This window comes from Centruroides sculpturatus, unplaced genomic scaffold (genome assembly GCF_000671375.1).
Source record: "Centruroides sculpturatus isolate CEXI.00-Female unplaced genomic scaffold, Cexi_2.0 scaffold1009, whole genome shotgun sequence".
In the NCBI taxonomy this organism is placed as follows: Eukaryota; Metazoa; Arthropoda; class Arachnida; order Scorpiones; family Buthidae; genus Centruroides; species Centruroides sculpturatus.
The window spans coordinates 160,633-183,398 of NW_019385199.1; the positions used below are offsets into that span (position 1 = coordinate 160,633).

At 29.3% G+C, this 22,766-nt stretch overlaps 1 protein-coding gene across 3 annotated transcripts; it reads right to left on the bottom strand.

The window, feature by feature from the left end:
- Positions 1-376: 376 nt before the first annotated feature.
- LOC111636045 (low density lipoprotein receptor adapter protein 1-B-like) lies at positions 377-20,963 on the bottom strand. 3 transcript variants are annotated; one of them, XM_023381200.1, is made up of 7 exons: positions 20,831-20,963; positions 13,872-14,017; positions 6,551-6,663; positions 6,263-6,473; positions 5,844-5,981; positions 3,833-3,873; positions 379-812 (listed from the first exon to the last, which is right to left on the bottom strand). In XM_023381200.1, exons 1-7 carry the CDS (start codon positions 20,892-20,894, stop codon positions 662-664), a joined length of 864 nt encoding a protein of 287 aa, XP_023236968.1. In that variant the 5' UTR covers positions 20,895-20,963; the 3' UTR covers positions 379-661. The 3 variants fall into 3 exon arrangements, with proteins under 3 accessions (XP_023236969.1, XP_023236970.1, XP_023236968.1); XM_023381201.1 differs by lacking the exons at positions 13,872-14,017; positions 20,831-20,963 and adding an exon at positions 8,111-8,286 and having other exon boundaries at positions 377-812; XM_023381202.1 differs by lacking the exons at positions 13,872-14,017; positions 20,831-20,963 and adding an exon at positions 7,548-7,990 and having other exon boundaries at positions 378-812.
- Positions 20,964-22,766: the final 1,803 nt, after the last annotated feature.

The window sequence follows — 22,766 nt, forward strand, 5'->3', positions numbered from 1 at the left end:
GAAAAAGATGATAATAATTATTATTATTTTTATTGGTATAATTTCAATAAACTAAATAAGTCCAAAATAAAAATTTACTAAATATTTAAGTCAATTATACTTTTATTGTTCATAAACGTTTTGCAGTTTCGTGGATTTGTAATAAAATATGATAAAATTTCATCAGTTTTAAAAGGATATTTGTTAGAAGAGGGTCAAATAAACATTTCATTTAGACAATGTTCTTTTGTTTGAAATAATAATAATAATTTAACAAGAAAGTTTCTTTGTATAATACTGATATTTATTTTATCTGAACTCCAGACAAAGTTTAAAAATCTAACTTTCATTTAGAAAAGGAAATATATTTATATATATTTGCTTCAAAAATAACATTTATGTGAAATGTTCACTTGATAAGAGAGAAATTTTTTTATTATTGTGCATTTTCTGGACAATAAAGAAAGAAAAAAAACACAACAACATACCACTTTAAAGTAAGACAATTCACAAAATTATTTTCATTATATGGCAAAAAAAGAATAAAACGTTTATGCACCTTTCCTTTTATAGATATGTCCTCCGAAACTTGGTTCGAATTTATGTGTTCGTGGAAATTACAAATTAACGTAACCGAAGTTGGTAGACATTATTTCCTTCACCGAAACGTCGGCCCGGCCGGTTACAGACTCAACAGGTCGTCCGTCTGTTCTTCCATGAACGGGTCCATATCACAGCTTTCTCCTTGATTCTGCACGAACTGTTCCAAGTTTTTCAGGTCTTCCGTCTTGTAGTTTGTGTTAAACATGGGATGAGATCGCGACTGTGCCAGTCTGAAAAATGTCGAGATTAATTTTTTAATTACTGTTGCTGCTAACTTATTACGTGACTCGGATGGCCGAGCCGTTACCTTAATGCATTTGCGGACCGATTTAAAAAGTAATTTTGAATGTTTTACGTCTAGGATGGTCTATAAATGTGTTAACGTGATTTTGATCATATTTAAGATAATTAGAATATTCTATATGAATATTAATTTCAATTAAATTATTATAATATAAATATTTTATTGAATTTGTTGATTAACTTATTATTGTAACACTATATTTAACTTATAAAATGACATTCTAGTTTTGAATGCCAGAGAATGATTTTAAAGATTAAACTATTAACAAGCAAAGAGAATTGCAATGCCAAAAATATTGTAAAATGAAATGTAAAATGCTTTTGAGACCAAATAACAACCTTACTATAATCCGTGTCAAAACTGACATAATTATTCAAAATACCTTAAATCGATCATCAAATAACATAATTATTGACAAGATATTTCCGATAGTTAACAATATAACACCATAATTAACTAAACAACTTCGCAAAGCTCCCACTTTCAAATACTGTCGTGACTGCAGACTATGCTTTGATTTGGTGATATCTTTGTAAGAGTTCGTGTAGTTCATCCAGACTCATTACATATGGAAAATGATAATTTATCTTTTGATTAAGGCATGAAAATAACTCCTATACAAATTAAAGTTAAGTTTGGAATACCATAAAACTATAATTTAATATTTTGTACAAAATTTGGAGTAGGATTTACAATGTTAAAACCATAGATATGCAATGTTGTCAAAGTTGTAATTTCTTACCATGCATAATAAAAAACAATAATAATACTTAAATATGAAATAGTACAATATTTTTAATGATTAATCTTGTTACACTAGATTAATATCAAATAAATTTCCTTTCATACCGAGACGACAAAAAACGAAGTCTCTTATTTGGCGGAAACTAAAAAAACTTTACACGATGTTATAAGATGTCGACAAAACTTAGAGAAAAGAAACTGCACTGGCAAAAATAATAATCATAAAATGCTTAGAAACACTAAAAAAAATCAGAGTTTGATAGTAGAATATTTTACAAATTAATAAACTCATAATAAATGAATAAATTAGAATCTTTCTTAAGTAATTTTAGTTTACTAATAGAAAATGTTAATGTACATTAATTCCAAATTTAGAAATTCTTAAATCTTTAGATCAGATGTGAAATTAATAAGTGTTAACTAAACAATTCAACTGAAAAAATAAAGAGTAATTTAAAGTTTAAATTGTTCTTTCTAACAGTTTAAATATGTTTTTTTTAATCAAAAATTGTAAATTTTAAGATGACTTCTTTCGATAATCTCAAATCAATAATAACGTCAAATCTCAACTTAGTGCTATAATTTATTTGCTCCTGAAACTGTTTAAGTTACTTCAGTTTAGTGCCAATAGCATTATACACGTTTCATGCTGTTTACACATAATTGAGTTTAAAAGTTTGTCATCACCAAATCACACAACTTTCACTTGCAATGTAAAAATCATATTTAATAATAATTCACAGGTACCAAAAGGATTCTCTATTTAATATTTGTGAGAACGATCCATTTGCAAATATTTGTTAACACTTTGCAAAAGTGGCACTATATGAAAGTTTAAAAGTTGTAATGTTAAAGTAGTCAAAGAATCTTAAAAAGTTAATAATACAGTGTTGTAGTGTATTTAAAATGGACAAAATTGCAATTCTTAGGAAAACATTTGTGTAATTCTCTATATAGATGACAATAATTCTATCCAAGGTATTCTGTATGTTGTAATGATGATGTGTGATCAATTTGTCTTTAACATCAAAATCGTTATGTATTGAAGTTTTCTTGAATGGTTATTGAAGAATAGTCTAAAAAAAACAGATTTTAAGATTAGATGAAAAATTATGTGAAAAAATTGAATAAGAGCAAAGTACATAATGAATGTTTGAAATCAAGTTATATATAAAATAGTACATCAAAATTATAATGCCCCAGGGCTTGAATAACTTTGAATTTGAACACTTTTTTTCGAGGAAATTTTATCCAAAAGTCAAACTTTTCTTATAACTCAAACACAAACAGCCATATTGTGCATTGTATGATGTCTGTATGGGTACACATGATGAGGCAATGTTGCCAGATTAGGTTAATTTTTATTTTAGGCTCCAAGCAACAAAAATCATTACTTTTCTAAATCCATCAATATAAATTTGGGACACATATTGAACAAGACCAGCCATCAGTTCATCTGCTCTTGTTCTTAAAGCATCTTTGCATAACTTGTTTTTTGGTGTTTTTATAACAACACCCATGTGTGTTTGAAGAATGTTGAGGCTACGAAACCTCAGAGAAAATTTGAAAGAGCAACGACTGAGGTAAAAAAAAGCAATTCATTCCCAATCAATATGGGCATTTATAAGGTTTGAGAACAGATTAATTCACTTTACATTATTCCTTATGGAAAAATTACTTTGGAACTCTAACACCCTTTAATAACAATTTGAATTTGAGTTCCAGGGTACTACCATATTACCGAAATAATGACGAAATTTTAAAAATCTTGAAAACATTATTTGTAACAAATTAAGACATTTTAAGTAAGTTGCTGCTTTGTATTAATTGCTTGAATAATCTGATTAATCAAAAATGGTCCTTTATATTATTATATATGAATTAAACTGTTTAGATATACGCTAAATAGAATGCCTATTTTTTTGTATTTGCATTATTTCATAAACTGAAAACAAACCAAATTTTCAAGATACATTTACACTAACTTTTTAATCAATCAAATTATAAAATATGATATAAAACTAGACAGTTACATTATTACATATCTCTAGATTAAATTTTGTAATTTGGCTAATTAAGAAATCAGTGCAAACGTAGCATGAAAATTCAACAGTTTAATTTATAATTCATTAGTCCACAGTTTTGTTATATTGCTTACAGAAAGTTTTAAGTTTTCAGAGAAACTTAACAGAAAATACTTACGTAGAAAAACTGTCATTGAGATTCATGTCATGGTCGAAGCCCTGTGAAAGAAAAATATATATAAATTTGTCTTAGTTTCATAAATGTTATTTTAATGTTTATGGTTTAAAATTCAGAAGCTTATTTAACAGACAATATGTTATATCCCTATCCTGTACAATTTATACAATTATCCAATATCAGTATACTGAATGATTAAATAAAAAATTTACTTTATTTACAATACAAGAACAGACATAATGCTACAGTATAAATATTATGAACTGACCACACTTGCTATGTGTTACAAGAAACAATTCTTGAACATTTATTTACCACAAATGTAAGGGCAACATTTGAAACTCCTCACCAATATTGTAGAGCAGACCATTCACAAGTTAAGTTTTCATTTAATCATTCTGTAGTATTTGCACAATTACATTGAAATATTTTTGCATAATATAAAATAGTAAAACATGTGAGATCCGAAAGACCCTGGGTCTAATTTGTGAATTTTTATTAAATATATTAAAATATAGACACGAAATATTACTTCGTTTTTGTGAAAAAAATATTGTTTTAGACGTGGGAAAAACCAGATAACAAATGTTATTTCCTTTCATGAAGAGAACATCCTCTGTTTTTCCGTATCTGGTTAAAAATCTCGCTCAGATGGGAAATGGTTACCCCTCATTCATCCCCCTTTCGTCCGTTCTCACGAAAGAGTTACTGGACGATGATTGGACGAAATTTTGAAATAAAAGGGGAGATTAGTCAGAATTCGCGGAGTTCTTCGACAGATCCGAGCATCTAAACTCCACGCAGTTATCCTCCTGATGGCCAACGCCCATAACGGAGTCCGATAGACGAAGTCCCGAGTCTACACTTAGAAGAAGTGATATCTTTATATTTTGTGCATGAATTGATCTCCCGTATGAAAGTAATAGGAACCCCATCTACAAGGTGTCCTTTACCTATACAGATGAAGACGAACGACGACAACTAAACAGGTCGTATGTCTAGAATAATTTTGTGAGCTCTCTCTCTCGAACGCGCATAAACCTAGAAGAGGTTTTAACCTCTAGCTTGTCGTTTAATTGTGGTTATCGATTATTTGTATTCGTTTGTTTAGTTTTATTAAATTATACTTATGTTTATTATACAAAAATGTCTCTTAATTGGGTGTCCGAATCAGATCGCATACGCGTGTTTGTCCGCACATCGATAAATTGACAAACTGGTGTCGGGAACCTGACAGGAACGTCTGAACTTCGCAGTTCGGATCAACTAGCGTTTATCGCTCTCCTATGAAATATTTAAGATCAGATCTAGTGATCTGCATCCTAGAGAACTGGTCTCACCGACTAGTGCCCGTAAGTGGCGTAGATTGAGATCTGCGTCCTTGGCTACTTTCACAAACAGTTTGTTTGATATTATCCTATGTTAATTTATGGAAAACATGTCATTTTATATCAGTTGACAATTTAAAAAAATGTAAATACCGTGACAGAAATGACTCATTAATATTTAATAATTGTCATCTTATTAGCATTATCTATTCTATATTTAGAATATACCAAAATGTTAAGATTTTCCTATTTTTTGAGTTATAGCTTCAATAAAATATTCCATGTGAGGCTTCTCTGCAAGGCCTGAGTACCTGAGATCATGCAGAGAAGCTAATTTTGCTACTCTTGTTTGTGTCCAGCTGCTTCCCTTTTAAGTATTTTAACTTGACCAAAAAGTTTCAAACTGATCTCAATATGCTCTACATCTTTGTAACTTAAACTAAGTCATTATCTTACGTAGGACCAAAAATAGGATCTGTCCTCATGCAAAGGGAGAATGGAATCTATGCCATACAACCTCACAAATAGCTAGCAAATTATTCCATGAAATGAATATTTTGACTTGTTTAACAAAGTCACCTTCAGGTTACAGAATAAAAATAATTTGCTGAATAATTTGTCTTTATACAAACTAAATTAATCTAATTTTGATTTTGTAAAATATCAAAGGTAATTTATCTTACCAATTTCCTCATTGTTTCGTTTGTTACGGTTTCTGATTCGTTATTAAAATCTATTAACGTAATTTGATTATTTCTTTCGGGACCATTATTACTTTCGGAACTCGATTCCTTTGTTTTATTTTCTGCAGATTCTTTATCCTAAACGATAAAATTTATAATGCAAATTAATGTAATTATTCTATGAAAACAATAAATATGCAATCAAACTATAACTGTAAAAGATAGCAATGAAAAGAATAAAAAACATTCAGTCCACCAACAAATATTTAATTAAAATTTAATATTCTTAAACTACTCTTTGTCCTATATGTTCTAAAGAAGCAAATATATGTTTGATTATTACAATATTCCCATTCATTTAATTATTGTAGTGACCAAAGATCCATTCAATTCACTCATTCTAAAACAGAATTATTTACCTGATTACTAGTTTGGTTAAGCTTTTCCCCCTGTGCATGTTCCCAGATGTCAAATGCGATGTTAAAAGCTTGGGATATGGTGAGGGCTGCCGCCTGTGCCACCTTTCGTTTGGAACAGAGAAATGCATGGCACTCGTACGTCTCATTTTTGTTCGTGGCAATGAATGCGACCACTCTGTCGTAATTCGCATCCGCCGAGCAGAAAGATATCCTGAAAATACAGAATCCAGCAAAGGTTACGTACGATCATTTAAATTCCTTTTAGATTGTTTATATATTATACTTTACCTATAAATAGAAAAATTTGATTGCGTTTCTCCAGAATTTAGATCAGATATTAATATTCCTTTTGGATTAACCGTCATCGCAACTCTCTGAAGCTTTTTACTGCTAGCTTTTGCCTGAAATATATTAAAGGAATTAATGAAATAAAAGAATATTGAAACCTTTCACTAATCTAACCATCTTTAACAATGATTGGATTAATGAGAATTTACTTTGGTTTTTCTTTTAACTCTGTCTCGCATCATGACGAGGGCTTTTTTGGAGCCATCGCAGTTTTGATTGGATCCGCAACAAGAACGATCGAGTGGAAAAGGATAGAGTCTAACAATCCAGTTCGATTCGTCCACGAAAATTTCTGTACTACACTGGCTCAAACCAGATGCCCTAGAGAGGCCAATAGCTTGGCCACCTCAGCACATTGCTCATTGAGAATGCACCAAGATATATTATTATATATATTTTAAATAATCTAATTTGTATTAGAAGTTAAAAACTACACTAACTAGATTCTTATACAAACATTGGTTAGATTAAATTGTAATTAGGATAATTTGTCATTAAGATGGGACAGGCTATGTTTTAATAACAATTTTGTAATTAGATAAATTAAAAATATCCAGAAAAATCCATTTAGGATGAGAACTGAACTCTGCAAGCTTGATAAATGAATTCTGATTGGTTCTAAATCAATAATTATATTATTCTAAATTTTCAAAATTACCATAAATTTACAGTGTACACTGCCACAAAAAGTGAGAAGTGAAACTGCAAGAGGACACTACATGGCCTTTACCGCTTAAGGTCCCGCAGAGAAGCCATTTTTTGACAGCATCCGGCCCCTTCCCCTTTGGGTATTTTAACTAAATTTTGTACAGATCTCGGGATTCACTACAATTTATTAATTTAAATGGTGCAGTCATCAAATGTAATTAACCAGTTCTAAACTGGATATAATACAATACAACAACACAGAAACCACAAAATTCCAGAAAAAACTTACTTCACTACAGTAAAATGACATTTTTGACATTTTATTTTAGTGGACATAAAACTCAAGACAGGATTTGAATCCACGAAAAGATCGGGGTGCGCAGCAACTGTGCCACCAACACACACTACCAATTAATTACACACTCACATTTAAGCTAATATTTAGCAGAAGTAAGACATGGACTGGCACAATGTTTTTTGTCTGCGTCCCAAATGTGGGACGATCCAACAGTCAGAAACAGATTTAAAAGTTCACGTATTAGTGAAAAACGTCCATAGTTTTCACAGAAGTACTTCAAAAGGAGCAAGAATTTTTGGAAACAAACACTTTGAGCAAATTTTAGTTACAATTTCTGCCGGCGGTGGCGCTGCTCAGAGATCCAGGTCCTTACCCAACATCATAATAAAACGAGTAAGGTAATTTCCCAAGCTCTTCTCATTAAAGTTATAGATATTAAAGTAATGGCAGTCTTTTCCGTGGCTCCTAGTTTTTTCCAGTCAATTACACCCATACTCGTATATTATTACAAATTTAAAACATATTCAGAAGTTAGAAAATGGCGTCGAACATACTCCAATATAGACAAGAATCGCCGCTGCATAAATTTCACAGGAAAGCATCGATGCCCCCGCCATAAGTTTACGCACAAAATTATTGTGGCAACATTTTTTTTTTCCACTGCGAACGCCGTGTTTAAGAATTACCAGAAGATGGCGTCCCGTTGTTTGTCGCCATTTGTTATATATAGGTCTTCACGTTTCCTACGAGCGCTACCTAATGGCAGGAATTGTAACTAAAATTTTCGTAATTGTTTTTACTTAACACTCTGTTAATTTAATTTTTTCCGTGGAAATGTGTGTATTTTAGTATATGGACTCGAATCTATGCAATTGGAATAGTACTGACTCGCGACAATGCCGTCGCCAGGGTGCATTTAACCTTGTATAAACAACTATAAAGGGCGGCCGCGCCGCTTGACGTAACGCGTCGCTTTACTAAACGTAACTCGATATTTTCCAATTAACGTCCTACGCGTTAATTTCCCGAAAGGCGTGCCCCTACATCACCGCATTAAGCAGTCTGCCGACATACTTCTATCTTATAGAAAATTCTACTGTCCTAAGAGCGGGTGACGATAGATATAACAGATATTTCGCGACGTAGACGTCATTTATTTATAAATATCGCTTGAAATATCTCGTTCTGTCCATAGTAACCTATTTTCGAAATATATCTCCAGTGCGATCGGCATTTGTTTATGTCATTCTTTATATAAACTGTTTACAGAGAACGATCCTATTTATATACGTAACCACAGTTAAATTTACCGATTTTTAAAAATAAAATTTCTATCATTCTATAAAATGATGATCTAACGCATTGTTTTGAAAGAATATTTTCGGTAGTTTAATTAAAAAGGCTTGGATTTACACGAAACTCGAGCCTTTAGGTCTGAAAGGATCATAAACTGGAGGTTAACCAATAAGAATTCGCGTATTAAAAGTAAAACGAATGGTAATTGGTTAACTTCAACTCCAGATTCTTGGTCGAGAATATGGCCAGTTTCTTGAAATCTTCAAGTTTTCAAGACGTTCTCGAATGGTCTCGAAGAACCGAATCTTGTAATCACGAAGATCTCTAAAGCTTTTCAAGTAAACTTTCCCGAATTAATTTTCGTTATTTATTATTAAATTCGTATTTCCGGAGAGCAATTTAACGTTTAAGTTACTCGTTTCCTCTTCTTTCTTCAATTCAATCCTCCTCCGCCGAGGTTTGAAACAAAGAGAAAGTTATTACAAAGAGAGAAATAGGGAGTTAACGAACCAGAACTAATCAACGAAAACAAAGGCAAGAAATTTGTGTAAATTATACGAAAGATGAGAGAGCGGCACGAGAGGAAAATAACCCTTCTAGCTATTGGATGAATGGAACAATTGAGACGAGAAGAAACGACCTTGAAACCAATAAAAGAAAAGCCAGTTTAAAAAAAGTGAGAGTAACTATGCGAACGTCTAGCGTGTTGCAATCATTTTAAGTCGATATATTTAATAAGAAGCAATTATATAAACAGAAATTAGTAAAGAACACAAATGAATTATCAATCAAATTTAGTAATTAAGCAGCCAAACAATCAAATAATCATAATAATTAACACGCTTGTATATATGTACTGTACACACGTCAAACTTTCATTTAGCGTCGCGGTTTCTTCGCCTAAGAAATTGGCACTAAATCGAGTGCAACGTTAAACTGAAGTAACAAACAATAAGAATTATACACAGACGTAAAATCCATACGAAAGCTTCATTCCGGAAGTCACCTGACACGATAACAATGCCGTTTACTATGCAAAATCATACATTCAGTGATTCACGCCAGTGAATATCCAAAGGGTATTCACTGGCGCTTTACCAGGGTGGCGTTATATCGACGTATATTAGCATATCTATATATAATTGCTCTCATTTTGTGACTCTTTCAAACATTCCTGTTTCGTGTTTATCGATTTGAATTAGAAAAACAGGGTGGTCCAATAGTCTGTTAACCAATGTAAAGACTGAATCGTTGTCAAATAATAAAAATGAAATGAAATGTTTTCGGCACTTTTTAAAAGAAAATAAAAACAATTGTTCTAAACATTGTTGACCATTGGTATTGAAGAGTATGTCAGAACGGGCGAGACGTACTTTTGGTCAACCAACTTTTGGGTCACCTTTTATGTTAAAAATCGAAATTGAACGTATATAAATTTATTGCTGTATCTGGTTATAATTCATAATTTGCTAATCGAAAATGGCGATTTAGATAATTGGGCAGCTTTCTTGGTAGTTATTTTGAAATCCTCTGACATTCCTGGTAATATTTTTAATCCAATTTAATGCAAAACTTTGAATATTTTATTTATACAAAACCAACTTACGCAAATTTATTCTCTGACGTAAGTAGGATACACGAAAAAATAAACGACACGTGTAGGGTCCACAGATTTAAACAAATGCTTATCTCTTGTTTAGTGCAAACTATAATTAAATCATTAATAAAAATTACAGAAATATTAAGTAAAAACAGCCAAATTTATTTAAATTTCAATTTATAATCTATAAATTATTTTCTTTCAAAAATAATAATTTTTCTTATTAAAATAGAAATTTTCAAATCATAAAATCCGTAAAATAAAACATTTCCTAATATTGAACCAGTCAAAGCCGCCCAAGCATTTTACTCATCCATTTGAAGGAAAAAACTTCAGAATTTTGTATGTGGAGTCTTCAATTCTTGCCAATATTTCTTGATTAAATGGCATTTCTAATATTAAGTGATCATTATCTCATCACACTTCACTATTAACTACATTTATTATTATTTTTTTCCATATAAAATTTTTAATTCAAAGCTTTAAATCTTGTTTTTTGCATATTTGGATCTCATACTATAATGGAATAATAAATAGAGTAATCAATTTTTTTCTTGATAAAATTGTATAGTTAGTGTAACCTTAATGTCAAGGAAAAAATCAATGAAAGTATCAAGTTACCATGATAAACTCCAAAACAAAATCTAATTTTAAACTTAGCTTTCACTCAAAAAGACAGAACAAGGTGGAAAATAAGAAAAGAATGTTAATTTCAACATGAATAAAATACAAAATACCACTAGAATTCTACTTGCATTTCATATTTTAAGGAAAATCTGAGTTTAGGAATTGTTTTTATTAACTATTTCATAATTCTTGGAAGCCGAGATAGAGATAATATTTTTGATGTTTGAACTTTCAACAAAAATATAATAAAAATATTTCCTTTCTAAATATTTTATTGCAATCATTATTAAGTATAACTGTGTGATCGATATTTCTTAAATTAAAAGATTCGACAGAATCCCATCTGCCGAGCATCATTTGGCACAGTTATTGGCTTGTAATTATAGAAATTATTTTGGGATGCTTTTTCACACACATGTGGCACAAGAAGTTTTACATTTGAAGACTTATGAAATTTACTCTGTTATTACTTTTAGTCTTTAATAATTTATCTGATATTTTGATTAAAATTATTCATTTTGAAGAACTTTCTAATAATTACATTTGATTGTATCAATGTATTTGTTTTTACATATTATATTATTTAATAAATAAATTGATGTTATTTCCTAAAAATATTGTTTTGATGTTGTGATTAACAGGTATGCAGATGTTAATTGCTGTTTGGTGAATCTTTTTACCAAGCAATTTACCACTTACTGCACAATATATGCATAAATGTTAATGCTTCTTCAAGTAACTAATATGTATCAAGAGATAATGCACCAAAACAAAATTAATCATTGGAAATATGCAAATGTTTTATATCTATTCTATGTAAAAACATGTATTATGCTTACATTTGCTTATATACAACATTTTACATGAAAAATTAATAACTTTCATATTTATTGAATGTTTTTAAAAATGTGTTTGATATAAATGTTATACTGTATTTACAAATGATTTTGGTAAAATTTTTCTTCGAAAAAATTTGCATTTTATATGACCACATTGGGTACATTCCAGTATGCATAAAACACTGCATTGGTGAACCACAATGTGCTAAAATATGTTCCAATATTCATCAATGTACATTCCAGTAAAGGCTTATTAAACCGTCACCGGTACATTGAATGTAGCCGAAACTGATGCATACTTGCATGTATCCATTGACAAAAAAATTTTAACAAAATCACTTCAAATTATATGCATGTTAAACATCATATTTAATTCTTAATGATCATTACTTTCTTTTAACTTCTTACTGAACAGAAACTAAAACACTGCATGGATCAATAAATCTATAACTGGCCCATTTTTTCCCCCTAATTCTTTCCAATTAGATTTCTTAATCCATTTTTCCCTATTTAATTGTAATTATTATAATAATCAATTATAATTATAATTTTAGATTTCTACACACATAATTTGAATAGGTATTGTTAAATCCATCATATTTTTGAAACTGTTTATATTTCCTATATTTATGTTAATGTATTCTGTAGTAGAAGATTATTTTCATCAATTATAAGTTTTATAAATCATAATTTTTTACTTCTAATATCTTGTATTTGCTGAATTCTGTAGATTAATACTGACTTACAATTAATGTTGATCTTTATGTGTACTGTATATATGTGCTAATTAGTTATGTGCCAAATCGTTAAAAATGTATATCAACGGATATGGATACAGATACAGATCATTAATGTCTAGATCCGCGGATACGGATACAGATATGGATCTCAACTTTCGTACTCAGTCGGCGCCGGTGCTTGTGACCTTGGACCGATAGTTGACATTTTGCGTTAGTAACGCGACGTGTTTTGACTTGCACTGCATGTGTTTTTGCTTATAGTTTAGTGTGACACGGGATAACATAGATTATATTTGTATCTTTGGAGAGTGTTGAGTTAAATTAAAATAAAAACAATGTTGACAAAAAAGTTTAATAGTGTAATATGGAAATAATTTACAATAGTAAATGAATTTTGCATGATAAAATTTTTTCAATATGAATGTGCCAAATACGTGATTTTAAGAAATAAAAAGTGATTTGAATTGAAGTTGTTAGTATTTTATTTCTACCTATCTTTAAAATTTCATATAAGTAATGAAATTCATTAAGATAAAAGATCCGTTAAAGATCCGCTAAAAAGTAACAGATACGGATCTTTTTTTCCCTCGGATATCCGTGGAAACGGATACGGATACAGATACCCAGCATATCACTAGTGCTAATATGGATGTACTCTTTAGTTCCTACCTATTACCAGGATGTATGACCCTATTTAACAGTTATTTATAAAAAATCTTTCCTTGTGTAGAGTAAAAATAAAAGTAAAAAAAAAATTTAATTTGAAAAGTTATTTGTTAACAAAAGTCTTAAAGCTTTATACTTTTGAACTTGTACACACTCTTTTATTAGCTAGTAAAATGCCATTGATTAGAACTTCAATTTAAAAATACTGTATACTAAATGGTATTTAAACAAATTATAGATCTTTAATTTTTTAAATAAAATCTTATTAATTATTCTGTACAAAAATAATTCAATATTGAAAAGGGTATTTGGCAATTAATATATCTTTTGAAGTAAAATTTACAGAAATAAAACAAATTTTCTTTAAACTTTGAAACTGATCTCTTTGAATCAAAGTTTAAAATAATAATTATAAATAAATGTATTTTAATTAAATGTGCAATAAATTTTCTTGTTAGAATTTTTGACATATTTTAAATATCACTGAGTCATTTTAAATAAATGTTGCAACAGAATATATATAAAATTACTGATTAAAGCACCATACCATGGAAATAATAGCTTTGATGGCATCCGCCGTCGACTGCTGCCCGTTAGGTTCTTCTACCAGCGTACTGCCCAGATATTTCACATAAAAAGTAATTCCATCTAAAACTGGTTGCTTGATGCTATCTCCCCATTCTTCAGGTAACTCTGACAAGGAAAACATTTGGTTAAACATAATCAATATTATCTAATTTATCATAGATTTTATAAACAATAGTAAGAAAAAAACATGAATGAAACTTGACATATCAAATTAATAAACACATCATATAATGTTACCAGTATTTCCTGTCCTCAATATATTTAACCACACAATTAGTGAAATAGGTCAATTCGTACTTTTTTTGGCTACAAATTTGATCATATTTTCCTAGTCGGAAGCTTAGGTTAGCAGAATGCAAACTGCTTTTATAAACTGAAAATTCATGCAATAAATAAGTTATTGATATAGAGGGAAATAAACATAGAATAGATAAATATATATGTTAGTAGAATGCTGGAAAAAAGCTAATAAATGGATTTAATTTTGTGTTTCTGGATGCAGAAAACATGATTTTTTTTGGATATACTGTAAGTAACTTGTTGTCATAAGAACAAATTCAAAAAAACAAATATTTCAGAAAATATAGAAAAAATTCAGATAGTGTGATATATATTTTAACTTTAAATATAAACAAAAATGAATCATTTCTGAAAAAATAAAATAAAAACGGTTTCATTCATGAAATTAAACAATGATAATTGTTTAAGTTAAAATGGCTGAAGGTATTTTACACATTAAAAGCATACAGAAGAAACTAAATAATGATTAGATGTGACAGAAACGTAAAAATATATTTAGTTTCTTTCACATATTTTTAATATACAATTGTTTAACTTTGCTCCAATAAAATAGTTTTTATGCCAGTTTTTATTTTACTTTATTTAAAAATATCAATATTCTGATGTACACAAACGAATGTGTTATACTTGAATTATAAATTTCATTATTATTATACTTGACGTGTGAAGATAGAAACAATTTAATTATTTTTAGAGGGAAATATTTCCATCTTTATAAGTAAATTCAAGGCTTTGAGTGATATTTACACATTCTGAACTGTTAAACATAATTGTAAATGATGCTATACTGCCAGAATGTTATGTAATTAATTTTGCAAAAATTCACCTAAATACATTATTAAAATGTGTAACAATTTTGTCCAGTTAAGTTTAATTCTGTTTTTAATATTTTATTTAACATGAATTTTTGTATATTATAAAGAGTGTCAAAAATATTTTCCATTACTGTTGAACATTCTAAATTAAACTTTACATAATTTGTATTAACTTATTTGTATAAACTTATAATTAGGAGCAAAACTGTCGTCACTGAAAAAATTACATGGTAAAAAATTGTCATTGGTTAAATAAATGAAAGAGTGGGAGAGAGATTAAAAATCATACGTCATCTAACAAAGATGATGTATGATTTAAATTATATTTACATTTACATCTACAAATTAGGGTTTTAATACAAATCATCAGAGTTATTTCTCAAAATTAAAGTATCTAAAAATAAAAAAAAAATTTAATTTAAAAAAGTTATTTGTTAAGAAAAGTCTTAAAGCTTTATACTTTTGAACTTGTACACACTCTTTTATTAGCTAGTAAAATGCCATTGATTAGAACTTCAATTTAAAAATACTGTATACTAAATGGTATTTAAACAAATTATAGATCTTTAATTTTTTAAATAAAATCTTATTAATTAATAATTAAAATAATGTGTCGTTCAAAGCTGGAACTTAGCCCAACAATAATCAATTCGCACCTAGACTTGCATGTTCTAAAATGTTTGTTTTTATAAAATATTGCTGGAAGACATAAGCAAGGTATGAGATTGATTATAATTAATATAATTAAATATTAAACCTATTAAGTAAACGAAAGAGAGTTTAATATTAAAGTTATTTTACAAAATGTTAAAAAGATAAATTTGTAAAACAATGATATAAAATATATTTTTACAATATTTAAAATTATTATTTGTGTTACTATTCTTTGAAAAGCACATGGATAATTTCAAGTTTATGCAACAACTTATCCTAATTCAAAAAATAAAAATAACCTTAACGAGAATGTCATAACGACTCCTTAAGAGCAAAGCCATTATTTTTATTTTCGAGTTACTAAAAAATGGATCGACATTTCCATATCAATTTTACATTTAAATTGCATTGTGTATTCAAATCCATTGTATTATTGCACTCTTTTGAAATATTTGCTTGTTAATAAACTGATGCAGACAAAAGAGATTACAATAGTTTCTTATCTATATTTTATATCGACGGCAATTGTTTTATATCCCAATTCTAAACCATAGGAAATGTTTTAACTATTACGTGGTGACAATTATTTTTTTTTAAACAATTATATAATTACAACGATTATATTTAATTAAGTTGACTACTTGGACTTATTGTAATTTAAACTTTACGCAATTTAAGTTAATCCCATAATTTGCTTCTCGTTCTCCTCTTGATGTAAGGATCGGTAAACAAACACATACACGATTGGAGTAATTCTTGACGATTAATGTTTGAGAAAATTATTATATTGCTATAATAATGTAATATAGATATTTAATTTTAAATAAATCAAAGATGTAAAGTCATTAACCCTTCAGAGTTTCTTTCCAGCAATAATATCTAATTTGCAACCATACATATTAATTATTTTTCATTGTCATCAATATACTCAAATTATAACTTTGGTTACTCATACAACTTTTCCATTAAACCACCAAATTTTAAATTTTGAATTGTCATCATTCTAATCCAGTGAGAAGCAATTCACGTAATACCACCACTACAATGTAACCTTCACCAAACAATACTAAAACTTTTATTGAAATTTCATAAATATAATCAAACAACACCCTGTAGTAGTATTCAAATCTGTGATGTGATAAATTATAAATATTCATTTCTAAAAGCTTTTAAATTGCTATTAGCTTACATAAATATTGCATCACTGAAACACATGTACAATTGTAAAATATTTCAAGTTATTAAAATATAAACAGGATGATAATGAGAATTTTTAAAAAATAGGATAGGCCTAATTTAAAATTTTATTATTAACATTAAAATAAAATTAATTTCTTTAAATATCAAATCAGGATTTTAAATAAATTACAACTTTCTTGTGCAGAGATTTCAAAATCCTCACAAGATCATTAACAAATGTGAAAATTTATCCGACCAGTCTTTGCACTATCACTAAAGTGTAAGGTTATATAAAGCAGTCTTTCTTGCCAAGGATGTTATCATAATTGGTATCGTATATCTAAACACACCAGAGAACTTCCTTGTTTATTGATCAGAAGTATGAAACATTTAATTTTTTAACAAAAAAGAACCCCGTATAAAGAAATGACAGTGTCTAAACTGAAATTTCTCGAGATGGATACGTTCGTCACATTTCTTAGCCAAATCTTGTGTCAGAATTTTCATTTTTGGATTTTAGTGAAGGACAATGTATTAACATGAAAGCCAGTAAAGCTTCAAAATTTTTCATAATAAGTGTACCTCGCTATGATTTAAGTACGTATGCATTGTCCTTTGAAAATCCCCAAATTGTCATACATCTAGTATGTGCAAATATGTATCAAATGAGAGTATTGTTTAGTTTTTCATGTTACTGGGTTACAATAAATATTTATAACTTGCAGTGTTAAAAAAACAACTTGAAACAAATAACATTGTAATAATTACTCATCAGAAAATTTTCAAATTTGTTAATTTCATTCTGTTCCTATGAATCACAAAAAATGTTGGATAATCTATTTAATTTTATTTGAAAAATTTAGTACAGAATTAAGTAAAAATTTGACGTTAAAAACATGAGTTTTAGCATTTTTCGGGTCTACGTCCATACTGGGGAACACTTAATGCAACATCTTTTCTAATGAATACTTTTCCAACTTATGGAGCATTCTTTATAATTAATTAGAAAAACAGAATTAAAATCAAATTTGTGATTCAGGACAATTATGATTTTTCATATTAGTTTGTTTTTCATTGATATATATATTAAGTTTATTAATTTAAATGCAAGTTACTATATTCTTGTTGTTTGGAATATGTTTAGAACTAACTTTAAAATAATTTTATATAAATATTTATAATTTTTAGTTTATATAAAGATAATAAAGCAAAGAACTTATTGTAAAAATGCACTTATTCTATTAATGAAAAGTCTACAATTTCTCTAATATACAACCTTGTGCATAAACAAGGCATAAAATAATTGTCTCTAGTGTTCTAAACAAGTTAATTGTTGTCTCAAGAAGAAATACTTCACACTGTAGATTATTTCTTTTAATTTGCAATAAAATATCTAATTATATATTGTGAAATAAGCCTGTTAGAATGAATTTAAAACTATAAAAGAGAAAAATTTTATAAGGAAAGCAATCATTTTAATTCAATAACAAGTATAAAATAATCTGTTTTAATTAAAAATATTTACTCAAAAACAAAGTTGAACATTTAGCAATGTATGTAAACATCTATCCAATGATTGCATAAACAATTATCTATCAAAAAAAGTATTGAAATATAAATTTATTATAAACAAGAATAGCTACTTGTGAATGTTTGTTGAGTGGATATATATTTATTTGATATTGTCTATTTTAGTTTCAAATTGAGATTTTTGAGTATGCCAATAACATGTTTTGAAAATTATAATTAATTGGTAATAAAATTGATAATATTATACAAAAGTTTCTCATAAAAATTTCATTTTATTTCAATATTGACTACTGTACACTCACCGATATTTTTTTGGGTTTTTTTCATTATTATGTGCACCTAGTAAATTCAAAACAGACTACAAACATAAAAATAAAATATTTCCTTTAATGAATTTTAAAAACCAAGAAAGAACGTAAGAACACAAGTTCACAAGTCTCATACTATACATCATCAGGAATGTTCAAAGGAGCATCTTTAGGTGTTTCTGATAATATGACAAGTCTACAAAGTTTTATTTTTATTTTGCTTTTTAAATTTCATTAAAGCAAACACTTTTCATGTTTACTGATCATTGTTTATGATAAATATAGTACTAGAATTAATTATTATGTTGAAAATGTAATTTTAATAATTATACTGGAGTTTAAAAGGTTATTTTCAAACAAATCTCCAGTTGAAAGTGTATGAAAATTAATTATATTTGCCAGATAGAAGGGAAAGCAAATATTATTGTGTTATGATTACATAATTTTGCACTAGATCAGACTGCAGAAAAGTATTTGTGCCTGCAAGAAATCTTTTTTGACTTTATTTTATAAAAGAAATCCAAATCAAAAAGCACTCATAATATATAAAATAGATATTTAAATGTAATGGAATGTGCTTTTATTCTGCATTCCTTTTCCTCTTAAAACTTTTATTTAGTTCATTTCTTAATAAAAATTTTAAGTTACAAACTGTTCCCATTCTATCAAAATCATATTATTTGAAATAAAAATTGTCTCAAATGAAAATTTCTTTTTGAATTACCTTATATTTATGTTATTCTGTAAATGAATTTGTTCTTATTTTATGCTATAGTTCAGAAAAGAGTGAAGAATCCAAAAAGCACAACTTTCACAAACAAGATCTGGCACAAGGAGCAGAAGTATGACACAGACTAGGTTGTAGGATTGTAAAAGTCCATCAATACGTTAATTTATCATGATATTGTAATAGAATACTTTATAAGTTCTAGATTAAATTGGCCATTTATTTTTCAAACTTTCATTTAAAAGTTGGTTTGCAAACTATTTTTTATAACTATCACAATCCAGAACTGATTAAATCCAGTCTATAGGAATACGGTTAACCCATACACATTTACAACATATCAAAAAACATCAAATATCCCACAAGATATAAAATAAATCTGTAAAAGTTTCTGGAAGATTCCCCTTAAATTCACGGATGTCGCCAAACAGACCGAAAATCCTTCAAAAATTAGAGGCCATTTAATTTTTGGAACGAAAACAAAGTGAAAATGTAATTAAATCTTCCCACGCAAGTTCAATTCGTATATAAATACAAATGTGCACATTTGTTGCGTATATATATATATACAACAAACGTCTATGTTCGAGTCGGCCAGACGGTCGGGCACCAAGGCTTCGTCCCACAATTGGAGAATCCGCCCGAAATCCCGACGGAACGAGCCAGAGCAACGTCTCTCGTCCGCGTCGGTCCCAAAAGATCTCGTTCGGCAATTGAGACATCTGCCCAACACTCCGTGGGCCGAGTCTCGGTGCCAGGAATTTTTCGGAGATCCGTCCCAGACACGTCGGGGTTCGACGGCAAAGGCCCCAGGTGCCCACAGAACGGGAAGAGTAATACAAAAAGAGTCTAAGGCGTACGGAACCGACAGAAACACAGTACCCAATGTCAAACAATTGGAGCTCGGGCAGACAAGAATAAGACACCGGGACACCTTTCTCACTCTACATCACCCTTCCCAATCGGCCGGATACTATTCAGAGAATAATCAGCTTTATGAATCTCTGTCTCAACGAGCCAAGTAGTAGCTTAGGTACAAATTTCTAGGTAAAAAATAGGAATAAAACACTTTACGCGATTACATCAGATAATATATTGCGTATAAAAGAGAATAAGAGAAACGAAGTTAAGGCAATGGCTATCAGATCGAACGGGTCAATGGCACGACTTTCTTTATTAATTAGAACAGAGGAAAATTACGGCTTAAACATAGCCCGGAGGAGGCATTAATTGCCAGTCTACGTATTGTATTCGCGCTATTAAAACAAGGGCGATAGTAAACAACGCGAGAAAGCACGCGCGCCCGTCAATCACGCGATTAAAGGGCACGAATTAACGCGGGAAAGTTCGTTCCGTAACGAAAAAATACCCAAATTCTTTATTAAAAACGGTAAAAAGGACTCACTTTTGTGTTTGGAACGTCCGAAAAATCCCGAATTAATCCGCACGGCTTTAAAGAGCGATGCCATCGATACTTGTGACGCGAGTACAAAAGGAACTAGATCGAAGCGACGTCTGCCGGTCGAGCGGCGTCCAATGAGAACCGGGTTTACTCGTTCTCCTTCTCGGCTCCGTTTCTATTTTTAATCTAGGTCAAAGGTAAAAGTTGCGAAAACGTTTCTCTCCGGCCGATTTGAACAGTTTTTTTTTTTTTAAATTAAAAATTGAAAAAAAACTGGGATTTTTCTGCGCTATTTCGTTCCGATTATATAAAATTGGGAGGAGAGATCGACAAAAGGGGCTCTCCGATTGGGAGCCAGAGCCAAAGGGAATTGGGAATTGAATGAGGATACTCCAGAAAAAATAGAATTTTATTAATAGAAAATTATAATTATAAACGAATTCCAGCTATAATTTGTTTTGCCACTTATTTCTACTCGTTTTAAAGTTTTTGTAAGTAAATTTCAATTGGGTGAACCCATTTTACGGGCGCTCTTCCCGTAGTTCGCAGCACTATGGCGATATATCCGCATGCTATATTTTTTTGCGTATAGATTCAGATGTTTAGCATAATTTGCCTTCACTCCGCTGAATAAAGGATGGTTTTACGATAAAAATTACCCTGTAGAAGAGCCGAAACCGTAAAGGCAAACCATTCTAAATATTTTATTTACGCACGTTGCAACTGTTGCTCGTAAAAAAGACTCGAAAAAAAATATTTATAGAAGAAACTCTAATAAATTAAATGAATTTTACTCCGTATTCGGTTAATTTTATCAGATTTATAAGTTATTCCTGTATTTTTTGTTTTTCCAATTTAATGATGCCACTCCGCTGTTTTCTCACGAAAAATGCTCGCCCATTATCTGGAAAAATGGTAGATTAAATAAATGTAGAACGGCAATTTTATTTTACATGAAAAAATAGCTTCTCTTTCATAAGATCTGGCTGCGATCCTTAGAAAAATGATACCTTTACTCGCAATTCCTTAGCAGACATCGAATGTTACATATAAAATTATTCTTGCATTATATTGCCGAATTTTCTTTTTCAATTAAGTAATTAATTAATGACGAAGTACACGTAGTTTTGCGCTATTAATAATAGAAAAAAAATAATACACCCAGACTACGGGAGCTATATTACATATTTGTATTTTAAAGGGATGATAATGGGTATTTAAATGGTACGCAAAAGGAATTAGATTTAAACGACGAATTCTTAATTAAGTAAACTGGTCTTGACACTAATTTTGAATCGTTGCCAGATATAGAGAAGGTGACGGAGTAGATATTCTACCTTCCGTTACACACTTCCAAGAATTTGCAGTATGATAATAAATGTTGGATATCGCCTATTGTCTATAAAAAATACATAAGTCTTCGTTCGATACGAAATACTTGCCGTATATTTACAAATTGTGATCGATATCACAATTATACTCGGGTGTTTCGCAGTTACATTCATCACTGCGCATCTATATTATAGAGATAGCCTATAATGCGGATGCACAATGGGTTTTTAATCATCCCGTATAAATAAATAACTCAATTTTTGAGGATTCTAATATATAATTTTAAATAAGCTTAGTATAAATTAAAACTTTGTAACAATNCATACAGAAGAAACTAAATAATGATTAGATGTGACAGAAACGTAAAAATATATTTAGTTTCTTTCACATATTTTTAATATACAATTGTTTAACTTTGCTCCAATAAAATAGTTTTTATGCCAGTTTTTATTTTACTTTATTTAAAAATATCAATATTCTGATGTACACAAACGAATGTGTTATACTTGAATTATAAATTTCATTATTATTATACTTGACGTGTGAAGATAGAAACAATTTAATTATTTTTAGAGGGAAATATTTCCATCTTTATAAGTAAATTCAA

Coding starts and splice junctions, on each gene's coding strand:
- LOC111636045 (XM_023381200.1), bottom strand. CDS start 20,894: ATGGCATCGCTCTTTAAAGCCGTGCGGATTAATTCGGGATTTTTCGGA. Junction 6,474..6,550: donor TCAAATTTTTCTATTTATAG/GTAAAGTATAAT, acceptor CTGTATTTTCAG/GATATCTTTCTGCTCGGCGG. Junction 813..3,832: donor CTCAATGACAGTTTTTCTAC/GTAAGTATTTTC, acceptor GACATTTTTCAG/ACTGGCACAGTCGCGATCTC.